Source organism: Rhipicephalus microplus, unplaced genomic scaffold (assembly GCF_043290135.1).
Source record: "Rhipicephalus microplus isolate Deutch F79 unplaced genomic scaffold, USDA_Rmic scaffold_17, whole genome shotgun sequence".
NCBI classification, from domain to species: Eukaryota; Metazoa; Arthropoda; class Arachnida; order Ixodida; family Ixodidae; genus Rhipicephalus; species Rhipicephalus microplus.
In genome coordinates this window covers 4,297,585-4,314,549 of record NW_027464590.1, presented here as the reverse complement: position 1 = coordinate 4,314,549, position 16,965 = coordinate 4,297,585, and the positions used below count along the sequence as shown (strand labels likewise).

The 16,965-nt window shown below is 43.4% G+C and overlaps 1 protein-coding gene across 3 annotated transcripts in view; it reads left to right on the top strand.

The window, feature by feature from the left end:
* Positions 1–16,965, top strand: part of LOC119181528 (uncharacterized) — a 137,473-nt gene that overhangs the window by 64,698 nt on the left and 55,810 nt on the right. For 2 of the 3 annotated variants that reach the window (XM_075883437.1, XM_075883436.1), the window contains one exon: positions 5,396–5,722. In XM_075883437.1, coding sequence (XP_075739552.1) covers positions 5,424–5,722 — 299 coding nt within the window. In that variant the 5' untranslated portion in view covers positions 5,396–5,423. Of the gene's footprint in view, positions 1–4,834; positions 4,870–5,395; positions 5,723–16,965 lie in introns of those variants that run through there. The other variant, XM_075883435.1, reaches the window with a different exon arrangement.

The window sequence follows — 16,965 nt, the reverse complement described above, 5'->3', positions numbered from 1 at the left end:
ACAAACTCTGACACTAGGATTGCCTTTGTAGAAGCAGAGCTTGCACCTTAGCAACTTTCTCATGCCCATCCCAGTTTCTGTTTTGCAACAAGGCATGTTTATCAAGTGAATCGAGCAACTTATTCAGTGATAGTACTCACCATCATGGTTTAGGTAAACGGAGATCTTGTGAATAGGTTTTTTTCAAAGAGCATCCACATGGCTTCTTTTACAGAAGCGCGCTTACCGAAGCTTTAATTTGTAGTAAAGCGTGTCATGTTTGACTAGTGCAACTGAATGTGGACAGAGAAAAATGTGCATGCGCACACACACACAGCCCTTTGACATGTCGGCATGCCGTCCTTGTCTAAGAAGCTAATGAAATTTCTCGATCCCTAGTTTGGTTGCTACAGGTTGTGGTGGCAGCAAAATGTGTGCATCTTTTTTGCTTCTCTTTGCACCTTTTATCATTTATTTGCATGTACTGCCATTTTGCATAGTATGATATGGCAGGAGTTACACTAAAAATGCAGTATGACAACGAGGCTGTGCGTTGCAGAAAAAGAAAGACATCTGGAAAGTGTATGCAGCTCATCGTTGAGTCAAGTTCGGAAATCGTTCCTAGAAATCATCATCAGACGACTTCCGCATGTAGCCCTTGGCCATTCCAAATGTAAAAAGCAATCAATGGATGATTTAAAAGCAAGTACAATAAAGCGGCGACTTCTGCTTGTTTATCTATATACATTAAACGTTTGTTAACTCGAAGTCTCTGGGGCCATGAAAAATCTTTGAATTACGTGTGTTTTTGAATTAACAAATGATGCAAAAAGGCGGGGGTGCAAGGAAGTTAAAATTCTTCGAAGTAATCGGGGCTGGTTGTTTGCTGGGCCGGCTCATTTGCGGTTCCAAGGGTTGTGCTTTCTAGCAATACCTGGTTGCAATTTCGCCACAAACATGGAGAAAGAGTGGGTCTCACTGCTGCCACAAAAAAAAAAAAATTGTGATCAATTGAAACGCTCGCCTGTTTTATAAGACATGTTCCCTGCAACACAGTAGTGTCATTTGGGCACCATGTTGCCGGCTCAAGGAGGTACCCTCGTTATGCTTCCATCGTGCAGGGATGAAAGTGCTGCATTAATTGCTCCAAACTACCCCAAAAGAGAAATGCTGCAAAGCTGTCCTGAAATGGCGCTGAAAAAATGAGAGTGACAAACTTTTACTCTTTAATCAACTCATAATTCCTTAAGAAGAATCAGTGTGCTTTCATTTCAGTGTGCTACTAATGTGCAGCATTATCGGCTCTGTTCCCACTTGTACCACAGAACTGTCATATTGACTATATAGGCCATTTGGCTGCTTTTTTTTCTCAGCTGGATAGGTAGGCTAGTGTGGTAAAATGTGAAAATGAGCCGTATTTGCTTTTACCTCATACCTATTATCTATCATTCAGCAACACTTATATGGGACCCTGGTTACTTCTAAAATGTGGCGCTTATCTTTTCTGGTTTAATTTGATATCTGCCCCAAATACTAGTATTTCAAATTGTAGCTCATTTTGCGGCACATTTCTGACAACTTTCCAATGTTCGCATCATCAAATTTATTTCGATTGTTGTCTGGTAAATACATTTCATAACAAAGAATATTTACTAGTTGCTTCGACACTGCTCTGAACTCTTAATAATGCATGGCAAATTTATTATCTGCTCCTAAGCCACTAGTAGCTGCTGTAAACTAGCATTTTTTCCTGCTCCGAAAGTTCTTATTGCTGCTCCAAAGTAGTACTTTTCCTGCTCCAAAGTATGCTCTAAAAAGTAAAAAGTCGCTTATGTCATTCAGTACATCATGCTGAGACCATTTGCCTGTTCTTTCTGGTAAAATAAAGATTTTATAATGGCCAGCCCAAAAATCACTATTTGCTGACTTTTATTAAGACTTTATAGATAACCCGCCAAGCTTCCCAGCTTTCACTCACAATTCTAGCCGTCTCTCTACCATGCAAGCCACAGTACTTTGTTGTAGTTCGAGTAGACTTGCGTTATTACGTTATGGAAATAAAACTTTGAAGGAAAGCGATGTGAAAGTAATAAATTACATTTCTGTAATTGCTGAGTTGCTTTTCTGTGGTTGTACTCGACAGCTGTAATCAATTACTTAATACACAAAACAGTAATAACCGTTACTTATTTTCTGTAACATGACGATTCTCATTGCGGCCTAAGTGTTCTGGCAGCAAAACATTTTGTGGTGTGAAAAAGCGTGCGACCTAGTGAAGTAGCGGTTACGGGGCTCGGCTGCGGGTCCAGGGTTCGATTCTGGCTGCGGTGATCACATGTTCTATTGAGATGAAATGGTGGGTGGTCAGTGATGGTCAATATTTCCAGAGCCCTCTCTCATAATTATCGTCGTTTTTTTATGTGAACTCTCGGATAATAACACTCAGTAGAGATACCTACAGTGTTTTGCGATGATTTACGTTCCCTGCTGCTGACTGTAACTTCCAAGTCATATCAGACTGGAAATATCTCGGATCGGTTCGTTCCATGTTTTTTCACTCCTTTCTTTTGATGCCTTAGTGCTTTTCAAGACATTCTGATGCATTCCAGGTGTAATTTTTGTGCAGCTGTAATTACAATCCAGCACTGACTCAGTCTATTTGTTGTTTCTTGTCTTTGCAACAACACTCTGGGCAGCTGCTACAAAATTTAACTTTTTATGTGACAAAGATTGACTTAAAAACCATTCCCATAGCTTTTATTGAAGCTGGGGCTAATGGCTACATCAAGGATAAGCAACATATGGTATTAAATGTAACAGCACAGAATACCAGGGTCATTTTACAGATTGTATTGATTCGAAAACAAGGAGTAGTGTTCCTGGAATGTAAGGTAATCTTCCACACTAAGGTGATCCTTCTAGAATGTTGATTATGAGTGCAAAGAAACAAGTCATGGTGGCAGAAAATATGAGTATTTTATCATTTTTGCATCACTTTTGCATCGCCCCGCCGCGGTGGTCTAGTGGCTAAGGTACTCGGCTGCTGACCCGCAGGGCGCGGGTTCAAATCCCGGCTGCGGCGGCTGCATTTCCGATGGAGGCGGAAATGTTGTAGGCCTGTGTGCTCAGATTTGGGTGCACGTTAAAGAACCCCAGGTGGTCTAAATTTCCGGAGCCCTCCACTACGGCGTCTCTCATAATTATATAGTGGTTTTGGGACGTTAAACCCCAGATATCAATCAATCAATCACTTTTGCGTCTTCTTTAGTCCTTTGATAAGCCCCATGATACAGAGTACCGGCTAGCCCAGCGGTCCTTTTAGTGGTTAAGTGAAGCTAAAGGAAAACTGATTTTGTGAGAAATCGATGCAGTGAAACTTTTGTATGATAAAGTGAGACAGGCAATGTTTGGTATTTGAACAACAGGCTTTCTTCGACAAATGTCAAGTGGCCGGAACCATATGGTATGAAACTGTGATTGTATTGTTCGGGTGACAGTCAATACGTGCAGCTCTTGCAACCACCCTTTTCCATCCCTTTTCATCAGTATGCCAAGGGATGCAAGCAACTTGAATGGCCAATGATCGACTGCTCTGCTTGGTAAAAACAATAAACGGGGCTCGTTTTAAGTTGCCATTGTAATGCATAGACCGAACCTAAGCTATGTGCCAGGAAGGAAAACAGACAATCTTGTCACATTGGCGATGCATGTTCGAAAAGCACCAACTGAGTGCATTGGACCTGTCTATTCTGTATACATACTTTTGTGGTATTGATGCGCAGTGTGCGGCGCATGCCTCCTGTACTGTGTACTCGCCCCAAGATCAGAGTACAAGCGGCAGCACCAGCATCACACTAGTGTGGATAGGTGGTGCGCATTTTGTGAGCGGTGCAAGCTGACTGTTGGAGAATAAAATGTGTTGACTGCAGCCTACTTGTAATATGTATGTTGCCCATTACCGAATGAATGCACAAAGCTTGCCAAGTGTTAGGAACACAATCTGTCATTGAAAGCGATATTCGCACGTGATCACTGTAGTGCGACCGAATTCGTCATTTGTTTAATTCTTGGTCAATGAGGTAAAGTAACCACGAATATGACAATGCAAAAAGGTAACAACATACAGCTTTGTTCAATCGATTATCTACACACAGTGATACAGCAATGTTTGGTTATTTGATAAGACAAAGGTTTTTTTCAAGTGAGTCAACCTATAACAATGCCACAAAAGCACTCAAAATAATGTAAAAAAAGACTGTGTTTTGCGGGACATTATATGATATAACCTAGGCATGCCATCTGGATCAATTTTTTTTACCATCTCGATTCTTTAAAGTGAACTCAAATCTTAGCAGACGAGTGGGCTCGCACAACGTTCAAAATGCGCCTGGGGACTCATGTTGAACAATGGCCATGTACTTCTATTCTTTTTAAAGGACAATGTAAGTACTGAAGTGGCAGAATTTACTTGACACAAATATTTCATTGTAATGGGACCGTGCAATGCAAAAAGTATCTCTAGTAAAATCAAAGCTTATGGCATCATCAAATAGCACAACAGCGCCGCACTTACAATAAGCAAGATTTGGTCAACCTGCTTTCTTCGTCCTTGTTAATACTGACTCACTAATATGTTATCTAATATTCCTTATGTTTAAGATGACGCCAAGGGCACTTCAGTACAAAGTGCTTCAATGACAGAGTGGTATGTAAATCATCATAATATAACATGAATAAAGAAAACTTACACACAGAATAGACATCGCATGTGTGGTTCTGCAGCTCCATTTTGTCTTTTCGCGTAAATACTATGATTGTTAGGAAGCACCAACTCCCTCAAGACATTCGACAAAGCGAGACCTTTACCGACATGACCCTGGCAAATGGAAGGTACGACAACACCCAGTACTCGGCGAGGGCACATACTGGTCTTACTGCAGTGCATATACAGGCGAGCAAGTCGAAATGCTGGTATAGATAGTGCTAGGCAAACGTGCAAGCAGTTGAGCTTGTGCTAACATAGCGGGATGAGCCGCCCTTTGAGGATGAACATATTGTGCACACATATGCTAGCCTTACATGGCTAGCAGACAATGCAAAGACCAATCCACACAAGGCACGCTTTAACCAGTGGCCACCTGATGTTGACACATTTCGATCTTGGGGCGAATACATCTAGGAAAACTGTTGCACAATGAAGATAATTGCCAGTTAGCACTTGTCCTGTCCGTGTGTTTGTCTGTTTCATACCAAATTGCATACGCTGAAGTTTATCGCTGTGTAAAGATTAACTGGTTCAGCCAGTACAGTTGGGAAGCATGTGTGCTTGATCATTGTGGCTAATGTTGATGTGAAATTCATAATGCCATTTGGGTACTTTTTCTGCTTGTGAATTGTTTCTGTGTCTTGCACTCAGTCCTTGGAACACCACAAGTTCCCTGACGATGCCATCATACCGCAAGCCACCTACGAACAACGATTCTAGCATGGGAGGTGATGAGCAGAAAGCTGAGGCTAGCGAGGGGCCCCAGAGATCTGGAATTTCTGGGCTCTTACACCCAGTGCCCGGATGTCACAGCTTTGGTGAATGCCACCCCTTGCAACAGCCAAAACAAGACGTGCCACTGAACCCTCCCTTGCGACGGCCAAGGGAAGACCTGCCACTGAACCCTCCACTTGTGCTCGGGACCACTACACCCTTGATGTTGTTCCAAGATGCATTTGCAGTCCTGAATGACTTCTGGTAAGCTTCTTTTTTACCGTCGGGAATATGTCCTGCATGACATGTGGTCCGCCGTCTTTTCAGCAACTAGGCCTGTATCGCTGGTGTTGTATGTGTCTCAGTTTTGTTATAGTTGCATCCACAACAAAGCTAACAGGGTGTGCATAAAAAGTTTGTTGTAGTGAAATTTCTTGTATAGACCACAAGTTTTGGGAATGACTTGTTCTCTGGGTCCAAAAAGCGACTGCATTATTTTTTACATCACTCTCACTGACTTATGCTTATTTGGCTGCACTGAAGGTGCCGTATTTTATCACCTATAAGTTTGAATAAAGTATATAGACAATGGGTAGCCAAAGTTGGTTTGCAGCTTATGTGCTGATTTTAGTGCATAAGTTGGCTTCACTGCACAGGTTCACGGTAGTGTAAAGCCTTCATGTCGATTTGCAGGCATCGTTTTTCTATAATTTTTGTTCTATGGTTTGTAGGGGAGGGTAATACGAAAAAAAGATACAGCAATGAGACGACTCCCAAGTGAATGCCTGCTTTAAAGCTTCGAGGGTGGCAGGAAGCTACAAAAGCTACGAGCTGAAGTATGAACCACCATAGTTTGAAGTGAAGGACAGGAAAGCACTTTGTGCCTTTTTACAACTTTCGATACCTTAAGAGCTGTGTGGTAGGTATAGCAATGATGGAAGTGCTGCTCCAACTGCTCTAAACTGCTCTAAAAGAGAAATGCTTCTTCATGCAGCTTCAAAGTACAATAATTGCTAGTAACTGCTCCAAACCTGCTTTGAAAGGATGTTGGCAAACTAAAAAGAATGATGAAGTTTAACCATGGGACCATCCCGTGAGCCTAAGCGAAACCATAGGCAAGCTGTATACACTATCATCCTAGTATGTTACTCGGTGGCGTAAACCCAGAAAAACCTCAAGGGGTGACACATATCAGGCCATGGTGTCCATTTCATATTTTTAATATGTGTTGTATTTTTATATATAAAGGAATTAAATCCTGCTTTCAAATAAAATTAAAAGAAAAATGAGCATGGGGTTCGAGCTCGAGCAATTGCATTTTTCAATTCAGTCTCTTTCTTTTTTCACCTTTTTTTCAATTTCCATAGTTCACACAGCTAAGGGGCACTTAACACAGGCACGCACTAAAAGATAAAAAGCCATTTTAAAAGCCTATTGTGCTATACTTAACTGGCAACTCGGTTATATCACGTACTAAAGCTAAATCTCAAGTGGGACACTTGCTAGGGGTGTCCTCCTTAGCCTGAACATCAAAAAAGTCCGGACTCTCTTGACCCCATTTTCTCCACCTATGATTTACGCCAACTATACTGCTTGTATACTAGCTGCATACCAGCATACTGCATGTTTATTTATACAGTTAAACCGCTATATAAGCGACATGCTCTGGGCAGCAATTCTTGTCTCTTATATGAGACGTGTCTTATAAGCAGGGCACCTGGTATTCATTTTCTTCTCAGAATCAGAAATGATTTTATTAGGTCATCAGGAGCATTACAAATTGTTAGTATAACAATCTGTATTTTATTGTAGGCACACTTGTGTCGCTCATACTTGTTTGTTTCTTGTATCAGTGTCTCTTTTAAAGGGGTTCAGCTATAAATATGAATATTTATTAGATGCTTAAGTGATGTTTTAGACTTGAGGAGTTGTCAGGAACATGCATCTGCTCCAAAAACACCAATAGAAACCCTAATCTGTAGCATTTTTTTGCTCAAGACACTTGAGGCTGCTCCAAAGCACCATTTTTTCTGCTCCAGAATCTTCTCCAAAAAAGAAAATGTCGCTTTCATCACTGTAGTAAGGAACCATGGTTTTGTTTGCAGTGGTCAGTTAGTTCAATCTTGGTGCGCTGGCCACACATGTGCCATCAGAACAGCTTCTATGACTGTGTCTACTGCAGTTTTGTTGGCAGAGGTCATGGCAGAATATAGTTTTGTTTGGTTCTCATGCCTCCTTCAAAGGCCTTGGTTGTTATGCCCAGTGGCAGAAACGTAGTCGAAGTGTGCCAGATGGGTGTTGCAATGTGCTGCTTGAGAAGTTTTTGTGAGGATATACAGCAATCACAGGCCTTTTCTTCACAAGATAGCACTTGCAAAATTTTCCAAGGTGGTAGGTAGCAACGTTACTGAAAGTTTTTTTTTTCCAACTTGGCTTTAGATCTTCCATTTTCACTGCTTCACAAGCCTGTTCGAAGGCCCGCAGTTGGTCACTGACATTAGTTTGAAAAATCAATTATATTCCTTGAGTGAGCCTCACTTAGCAGGGTGTCTACTACCAACCTGGAAAAGTCACGGAATTTCTGAAAAACTTAGTCAGGTCATGGAAACTGATTGCAGTCTGTGGGTTTGTTACAAAAATAAGCATTACCATTGATCAAAGCTTAAAAAGTCGCTCCTTCTAGAAGAGGTGGGAAATAAAGGCAGTGTATAACTGTCACCTCTTAGTGCAAACTCAAAAGGATACACCACTAAAAAAAAAGTTTACTGACATTTCGGCACCTCATGTGAGAGGCTTGTTCACAATAAAAGCCATAAGAAAGGCACAGCGTATTTAAAAAGATATTAAAGAGCAAAACTGTTTTTTGCATGTTAGGATAGTACAATTTCACAATCTCTAAAACACCATTCTTACCATGGCAGAACGTTTGGTAAGCGAGAATGTGCACCACGAAAAATGCGGGGGAAGACGCCACCTTAAGATTCCTATCCCAAGCGCTCTGTGATGTCATAGATTTTGAAGACGTACTGGGTCCTACATAACTGCTACCTAATAAAAATGAAGCACATTATCATCTGTAGGTGCCATATATCTAGCATACGAAGTTGCAGAAAATTTCCTCAGGCCTATGTCATGAAAAGACAAACAGTGCATTTTGAAATAGGTCTTCATGTGCAGATATTTATGAACAAAATTTAAGAATGAAACTTCAACTTTTATTTTCTTCTTATGATAGTGAAAAAAAAGGCATCAAAGTTCTCAGAATGTAGTTTGTTAATCTAAACCACGTCATTGTTTCTAGCTTTTTAGTGTCCCTTTAAGTACGCCTAAGTACATGACATAAGCTTTGAGAGTACATTGTCAAAAGTGTCCCATCACTCCTCCTGTTCAGCATGTGGGAAGTTGTCTGTATGTGCAGGGATTCCACGGGCAGGCATGTTGCTGGCTTAACTTTTTTTTTTTTACCACAGCATGTGCGCTTGACCAGTCAGTTTGATGGCTTGTAGATTCTACATGTTCAGCAAGGGCGTTTGAGCCCCTGTGTCATTTGGCGACATCAAGTTCATGTTGTTTAACTCTTCTTGAACTCGCCAATTTCACCGTTACACAAGTTTTCATAATCGTGGGAGCCTATGGTGTGAAGAAGAACGAGGACATTTTTTTCCTTCACATTGACTACAGCATATTTTAGCTTCCATGTTGGTACATGAACTATTTGAATGTCGGCTGCATACACAGCATATCTGAATTTGGAACCTGTACATTACTCATGTAGGTAAATTTGTGCATGCTTCGTTTAGTCGCGATTTCGGCCTGGCTTGAAGGTCTGGTTAGGCTAGAACTGCCATCAGCAGAAGCTTGCCGGGGTATGTCGTGCCTCTTATTATTGTTATTATATAAGGATTGTTATTATTGGCGATGCAATGGCAAACGTTCTCACCTATGCACTCATTGCTGGTATCTGTGTATTTTCGACTAAATTTCTCATTTAAGTTTTTTGAGATTGTGTCCTTAAATCTGTGATCATTCTTTAGCGTCACGTTCATATAAGAGTACATAAACGAAAGTTCTTTTACCTTCCTCTTACCTTCCAAAGTTGCAGCGCTCCGGGGTGTTCTATTTTTTTACCTGGATATCTTTGACGTCGACAACCGTCCCCTGGGCCGCACAAGTGCTGTAACCTACCGCATCGGCACTTGCGATGCCAGTCCACTCCACAAACGCCCTTGTCGCCTGTCACATGCTGAGCACCAAGTTATACAGACGAAGGTTGCGAAAATGCTGAGTGAAGACGTCATTGAGCATTCATCGAGTCCTTGGGCATCCCCTGTGGTCTTAGTTAAAAAGAAGGACAACACTTGGCGGTTTTGCGTCGACTATCGCTACCTGAATCGAATCACGAAGAAGGACGTTTATCCTTTACCCCGAATCGATGATGCGCTCCACTGCCTCCACGGCACCAACTATTTCTCGTCCCTTGACCTTTGATCCGGATAATGGCAAATTTGGGTCGACGACCGCGACCGCGAGAAGACAGCATTCATCACACCCCACGGCCACGGCCTTTACCAATTCAAGGTCATGCCTTTTGGATTGTGCAATGCCCCGGCTGCTTTTGAACGTATGGTGGACTCTCTTCTTCGCGGTTCCAAATAGTCGACCTGCCTTTGCTATCTGGATGATGTAATCATTTTCTCGCCCTCCTTCGAAAGCCATCTGTCTCGTCTCTCGGCAATTCTTGACGTTTTTCGTTCCGTTGGTCTCCAACTGAATTGGTCGAAATGCTCATTTGGATGCTGGTAGATTAAACTACTCGGCCACCCTGTTGACGCCACTGGTGTTCAACCCGACCCCGACAAAGTCCGTGCAGTCTGAGAATTCCTGGTTCCGTGTTCTACTCAAGAGATTTGCAGTTTTATTGGGCTCTGCTCATACTTCCGCCGCTTTGTCTTCAACTTTGCAGATATTGCTAGGCCCCTCACGGATCTCCTCAAAAAGAATGTGGCCTTTTCTTGGGGAAGGGACCAAGAACATTTTTTTGCGTCACTAATTACCACCCTCACATCACCACCTGCTCTGGCTCATTTTGATCCAGCGGCTCGAACAGAGCTTCGCACCGATGCAAGCGGCCATGGCATTGGTGCTATACTCACTCAGATACAGAATGGCACCAACCGTGTGATAGCCTACGCTAGCCGCCTTTTGTCGCAAGCGGAACAAAATTATTCCATCACTGAGTGGGAATGCTTAGCCCTCGTTTGGGCTGTTGCGAAATTCCGTCCGTACTTATACGAACGTCCGTTCGCAGTCATCACGGAGCATCATGCGCTTTGCTGGCTGTCGACGCTTAAGGACCCCACAGGAAGACTCGGCCGATGGGCACTTCGATTACAGGAGTACACGTTCTCGGTTGTTTACAGATCTGGAAAGCTGCACAGCGATGCTGACTGCTTATCCTGGCACCCCGTTGATCCACCCAGCTCCACTGATTTGGAATCCCATGCCTGCGCTTTAGCCATCACTGATTTTCTGAACGTGGCCGATGAACAGTGCCGAGATCCATCGCTGCTCACCATCATTGACCGCCTTCAATCGCATTATGCTGACCCTTCTCTTAGCGGATACCTGCTTCAAGACAACGTTTTGTACCGCCGCAACTTACACCCTGACGGCGCGGAACTTTTACTCGTCGTACCGCATCACCTGCGAAAGAATGTTCTGCAACAATTCCACGATGCTCCAACATCTGGACATCTAGGAGTCTCCAGAACTTACGACCGCATTCGACGGCTATTCTGGAAGTGTCTCTACTGCTCTGTTCGATGTTACGTCGCATCTTGCGACTTCTGCCAACGCCGAAAGAAGCGTACGACTCCCCCTGCCGGTCTTCTTCAACTTAGTGAAGTTCCAACAGAGCCATTTTATCGAGTGGGGTTGGACTTGCAAGATCCCTTTCCTACTTCTACAACTGGAAATAAATGGATTGCAGTGGCCACAGACTATGCCACTCGGTATGCAACCACTCGAGCGCTTCCAACCAGCTGCGCAACCGACGTTGCCGACTTCCTGCTGTACGACATTATTTTCCAGCATGGCGCTCCGTCTCACCTGCTTATAGACCGTGGTCGCTACTTTCTATCTTGTGTGGTTGATGATCTACTCCGATCTTGTGCTACCCGTCACAACTTCACCACATCTTACCACCCGCCTTATGGAGCGCCTAAACTGCACATTGACAGACATGCTTTCCATGTACATATCTACCAACCACACTGATTGGGACATAGCTCTTTCGTTTGTAACCTTCGCCTATAACTCGTCGCGTCATGAAACAGCGGGCTGCTCCCTTTTTTATCTACTCTTCGGACATCTCTTACTGCCCTTTGACACACTGCTTTTATCAGACCACCCATCGTCCTATAAGGGCGCGCGGTAATTGTTGTCGCAGACAGCACAGAAGTCCCTTTATGACCGTCGACATAGAGATGCCGTTTTTTCTGTGGGATCTCTTGTTCTCCTGTGGCTCCCATCTCAACGTGTTGGCCTCAGCGAGAAACTACTATTGCGATACGCTGGGCCCTACCGAGTCATTCGTCAGGTCACACCTGTGATCTACGAAATTGCCGCTACCACAAACTCATCAGCTGCTGCACCCAGACCGGAAATAGTCCACGTTTCTCGTCTCGAGCCCTACAACGGCGACTCACTCATTTAACAGGCACCGACACGGTGCCTCATGGGCCGGAGTGATGATACGTGTATGGAACTGTCGCCCCGACACAGCTGAATTGGCACCCAAATGAAGAAGACGACAACGTGGTTGTTGTGGGTTGGACTCTCGAGCTTCTCCCGTTGGCCTGCATGACTGTGCGCTCTTTAAGCCGTTGGCAAGACCAGCTCTTGGTGAATAAAGCTTCTTCGTAACAATATTTTTCAAATGTCAGTTCTTTAAACGTTACTCCCAGTTTTTTCTTGCAGGCATTTGAGAACTTCCATCGGGATCCAAGCGCCAAAGTCCAAAGAATTAAAACACCAACATGCATGTGCTCGTTGGGGGAAAAAAAAGATAGATTTTGCAGTACCCCGAGACATGCTCGTAAACTTTCTGTGCTACTATAACCTCTGCTTCGCGTTTAGATAACTGACAGTGTAAAAACCGCTTCAGTGATTGGAGTGGTGTTTGTTTCTTTAGCCAGCGTTCATCTGAGTTATACGACGTAGTGTCCAAAAGATACCATTTGTTAGTTTCACTAGGCTCTTTGCAAGGAATGCTATACCCAACAGTCTGTTCGCATTGAGAGTACCCGATAGAAGGATATAACAGATGTCTTTAATGCCTGCCGAATTAGCACGAGTGCCCGTAATCACACCCAAAGTTCTTAATTGACAAAGCCCCCCTCTCCTTGTGTTCCTAGTTCCTTCTTGCTTTTTGAAGATGGTTTGCGCGTTCCTCTCTGCTTTAGTAACAATCGATGGCACGCCTGGCACACGGGGTGATGCTATCACATCTGCACTCCGTGCAAAGGTGGAAGGTCGGCTCTTTTATTCAATTGTATGGGCAGTCTTCGCTTGTGTTTTGCCGTCACCGCTGCTGTAAGTCTCTGTATATATATACAGATCTACCGCCGGCGCTCGGCGCCCAGCTTGTCACGATGCGCCAACGAGCGCTTATCTCCTACTAGATGCTTCTGTGAGTGTGCTTATCCTTCGGTAGGAAAAATTGTGTGCCTTCGGCTTTCACCGGAACAATTGGGTTAGTTGCTGGGCCCAACACAAAGGTCACTTCGCTGGCTGCACATGCCCCGTTTGTGAAAAGAGCATGCTTTTCATACACAGTGAAGTATAACAAGTGGGACATTTGTTAGTTTGCACTCGTCTGTACTTGTGACTACATTTCGAGCACTGTTTTTGTTTCAAACAGCGTTTTAAGTGTCGTGAGGTAAACGGTTTGCTATCATTCTGTGTATGTTGTTTTCGTGCTTTGTTTGTGCATGAGGAGCACGCTGCACGTTCTGATCTGCTTGCCGTTTTCAGCGTAACATTCCAAGTTGTTGCTATCGCATTGATTGCTTTGTCCTTGTGAAGAAGAACATAAACTTTATTTGTCGAATTCAGGTGATTCGAGTCCGGCGTTTTTTAGTGGGCCTGGGCAACCACCGCGGATGCGGTTCCGAGACCTTGTCTCGAAGCGGCTTCCTCGGCACGCTGGACGGCCCAGAGTTGTGCTGTCAGGTTCGAGCTGAGCAGTGCGGCCTTCCAACGCGAGCGGAGGCTGGCGGTGGAATAGTGAGATGAATCGGCACTGTTGGAATTGTTTATTAGGCCCTGACACTCCCACAGCATGTGACTAAGGGTGGCAACCTTGCCACATGACGTGCATCTGTTTGTAGTGTATATGTCTGGATACATGGCGTGCATGAGTCTAGGGTTTCTGTATGAATCTGTTTGTAATTGTCTGAAGTGTACCGCTTGCGTTCTGTTTAGCCTTTCGTGAGGAGATGGGTATTTGCGTCTTTGTCACTGGTAATGTGTGGTGATGTCGTGAAACCTGGTCATACGATCCTCCCATGCCCAGATGTCTGCAGTTCTCCGCGGGGGAACAGTTTCGTCCTTGTGACGAAACTGACTTTTTTATCTTTGCTTTATCTGCGTTCATTACCCCTGCTCCCTCACTTATCGGTTGTAATCGATTGGGATATTACACAAAACATGAGAGCAACGGGGCCAGTGGCATAGCCAGGCGGGGCGTGGGGAGCTAACCGGTGATGTGCCCCCCCCCCCCCCCTTGAAATATTTTTTTGGCATGGCATATATATAGCCCAATATTACCATTTACATGCCCACCCTTCAGATCAAGGTGCACTCCACCCTTCCCCTCCCAAAAATTTACCTAGGCCCCTGGCGATGGCAAATACCGGTGGAAAATGTTCTTGTAATTGATATCGCAATAAAAACTAAGAGACTCTCGCCTTCTAGTCGTCTTACGCGTATGCATATGGTACACTGTGAGGTTCTTTTTTTTATGCACTGCTTTCTAGAACACTGCAGGGGGATTTCGGAGTATTGACGGAATGCCTCAGACACGAAAACGTTGTTTCAAAAGGAAAACAAAGTTTTTTGAATCGTGTAATTACAGCACAGAGAGATGGAGGCCGGAGGAGGTTGGCTTTGTGAGACTAGACAAATGATGCAATGTTAAGCCCATCCGTATAATTGGTTCTGAAAAATAATAAATATATATCCTTGGAGTCGTCTAAGGGAAATGCAGTTGCGACTATGTATGTCTAGTGTTGTACCTCATAGCGCTTGTCTACCATATATACTGATAACCACATAGGTGCATAGAATGTTATTTGATGAAGTACAGTTTCATTCAACCAGTACTTTGTTTATTTTCTTCGATAATAATCACTGAACTAGTTTTTTCAGAGTGGCCAACATAATTATGCCATTATTTTAGCATGATCAACTGAAATAGGGAGTGCTCCTAAAATGACTGGCTTCATGAGATTTGAAGTGAAGGGAAATATTTCAAGCTCTTCATAGGAAACAACCGCACCAAAATAATTATTCATGCCCTCGAATGTAAACTCAACTTGCTTCTTCTCCTGGACGTGAAGTTAGCTGCTCCAAATTGCTCCAAATTGCTCCAAAATGAAAATTTTACTGTTCCAATGTGCTCCAAAATAGAAACTTTTGCTTCTCCCAAGTGCTCCAACATGAAAATTTCGCTGCTCCATAAAGTGATCCAAATCAAAAGACCTAGGTGGCATTACAGAACTACGCCTACAGTTTTCCAGCTCCCAAGTTCAACAAAATATTGGTTTCATCGTGATTGAGAGGTCATTATTGTGGAAGTATTTTGGTGCCTCAATGCTGTCATGATGCACTCATCATTTCGTGCTGCTGCGGCGTCAGCTTCTCTGATGATGCTTCCGTCGTCAGCTACTGCTCAGAATATGCAACTTGCAAAAACATGATGGGTATGATGGGTTGTACCATTGTCTTTCGTCTCGCACCTTTTTTGAAAGAGTGCCTTCAGTTGGAAATGAGTCAAGCGTGCTACCTCAATGATATTTCTTTAGGGATTCTCAGTCTGAGCGTGAAGAAAAGTTGCTATGCATTCAAACGAAAAACAAACGACATTATGAGCGCTCACACTCTCATCTGTTTTTTCCCCTTCTTGACTGAATAGCATCTTTTCTTCATGCTCAGACTGAGCTGTGCTAAAGCGGTATCGTTTTGTGGTTTAAAGTAAAAAACTCTGAGGTACTGTGCTGATCACAGTAAAAGTTTTAAAAACAAAAAAAAAAACATTGACAAAAAACGTTTCATTTTTTATCATGCAATAACTCGCCCAGTCAGCAGTATGTGCTATCTTGTTCGTCATAGCATTTGATAAATCATTGAATAAGGTTGCACAAAAGGAACGACTGGACGTGTTAGTTCGCATTTAGGCAGATGCATAGGAATGCGTGAAAACGCGCTACATGACATGATTTTTTAGGCGCACTCTTGCTGAAGAATTGGTGTCTGCATTTAAAAGCTCCACAGAAGGACTCTCACGATCGAAAATCATAGATATCAATGGAAAGGCCAAATGTCGACATGAAGTTTCTACGCGAGATCAAGCAAGAGGTTCGTAAAGCGAAAAACTGCTGCTGAATCCTCGACATTTGTAGCTGTGGCCTTCACGTTGTAAACGGCGCATGCAAAATAGGACACATGGCAACAGGGTGGCAAGTCGTGGAATTTCTGCGGGCCATTTACAATATGTTCAATTGTGTACTTGCCCGACGCACTGAATATGCACACATCACTGGGAGCAACATTTCTTCTTTACTCGCTGAAGTTTTGCGTGTCCGGTATCTTTTTCGACCCTGCATTTGAAGTTTCGCGCCATAATCATGGATGCTTACTAGGAGGTTCTATTACCTCCTAGGAACCACAAGAGGTGTTCCGAGTTGTGCTATATTCTTGCGAAAATAAGCAGAACTGCGGAAGTAATACAGTTTATTGATTGCTGATTGGCTTACCGCAGTGATAACCAGTTCTCATTGCTGCTGCCCTGCCCACGCTTTGCTAAACATATTTTTATGCACTTCTGTTATAAACTTATTCGTATCTGATGACATTGAGTTGAATCCCGGTCCGTCTGGTAAAGATCTTCTGGTGCAGCTATTAGTTGGCCAAAATAAAATTAGTGCTACCGTAGAAAAAATATCCAAGCCAACCAAAAGAAATTTGAAAGTAAGATTAATTACTACCTTAGCTGAAAAGATTAACTGGATAGGTCAGCAGCTTTCCAGTCTCAGGAAATAATAACTGAAGTAAATGACATGGAGAAGGTTATTTCACAACAGCATGCTCAGTCAAGAAGTAGAGGACGTAGAGAACAGATTTCGCAGAAATAACTTCTAGTGGGGAGCTATAAAAGCAAGTTGTAGAAGGTATCTTCTTGGAAAGACTGGAAATACCAACTCCAGCTATAGAAAGAATTCATAGGC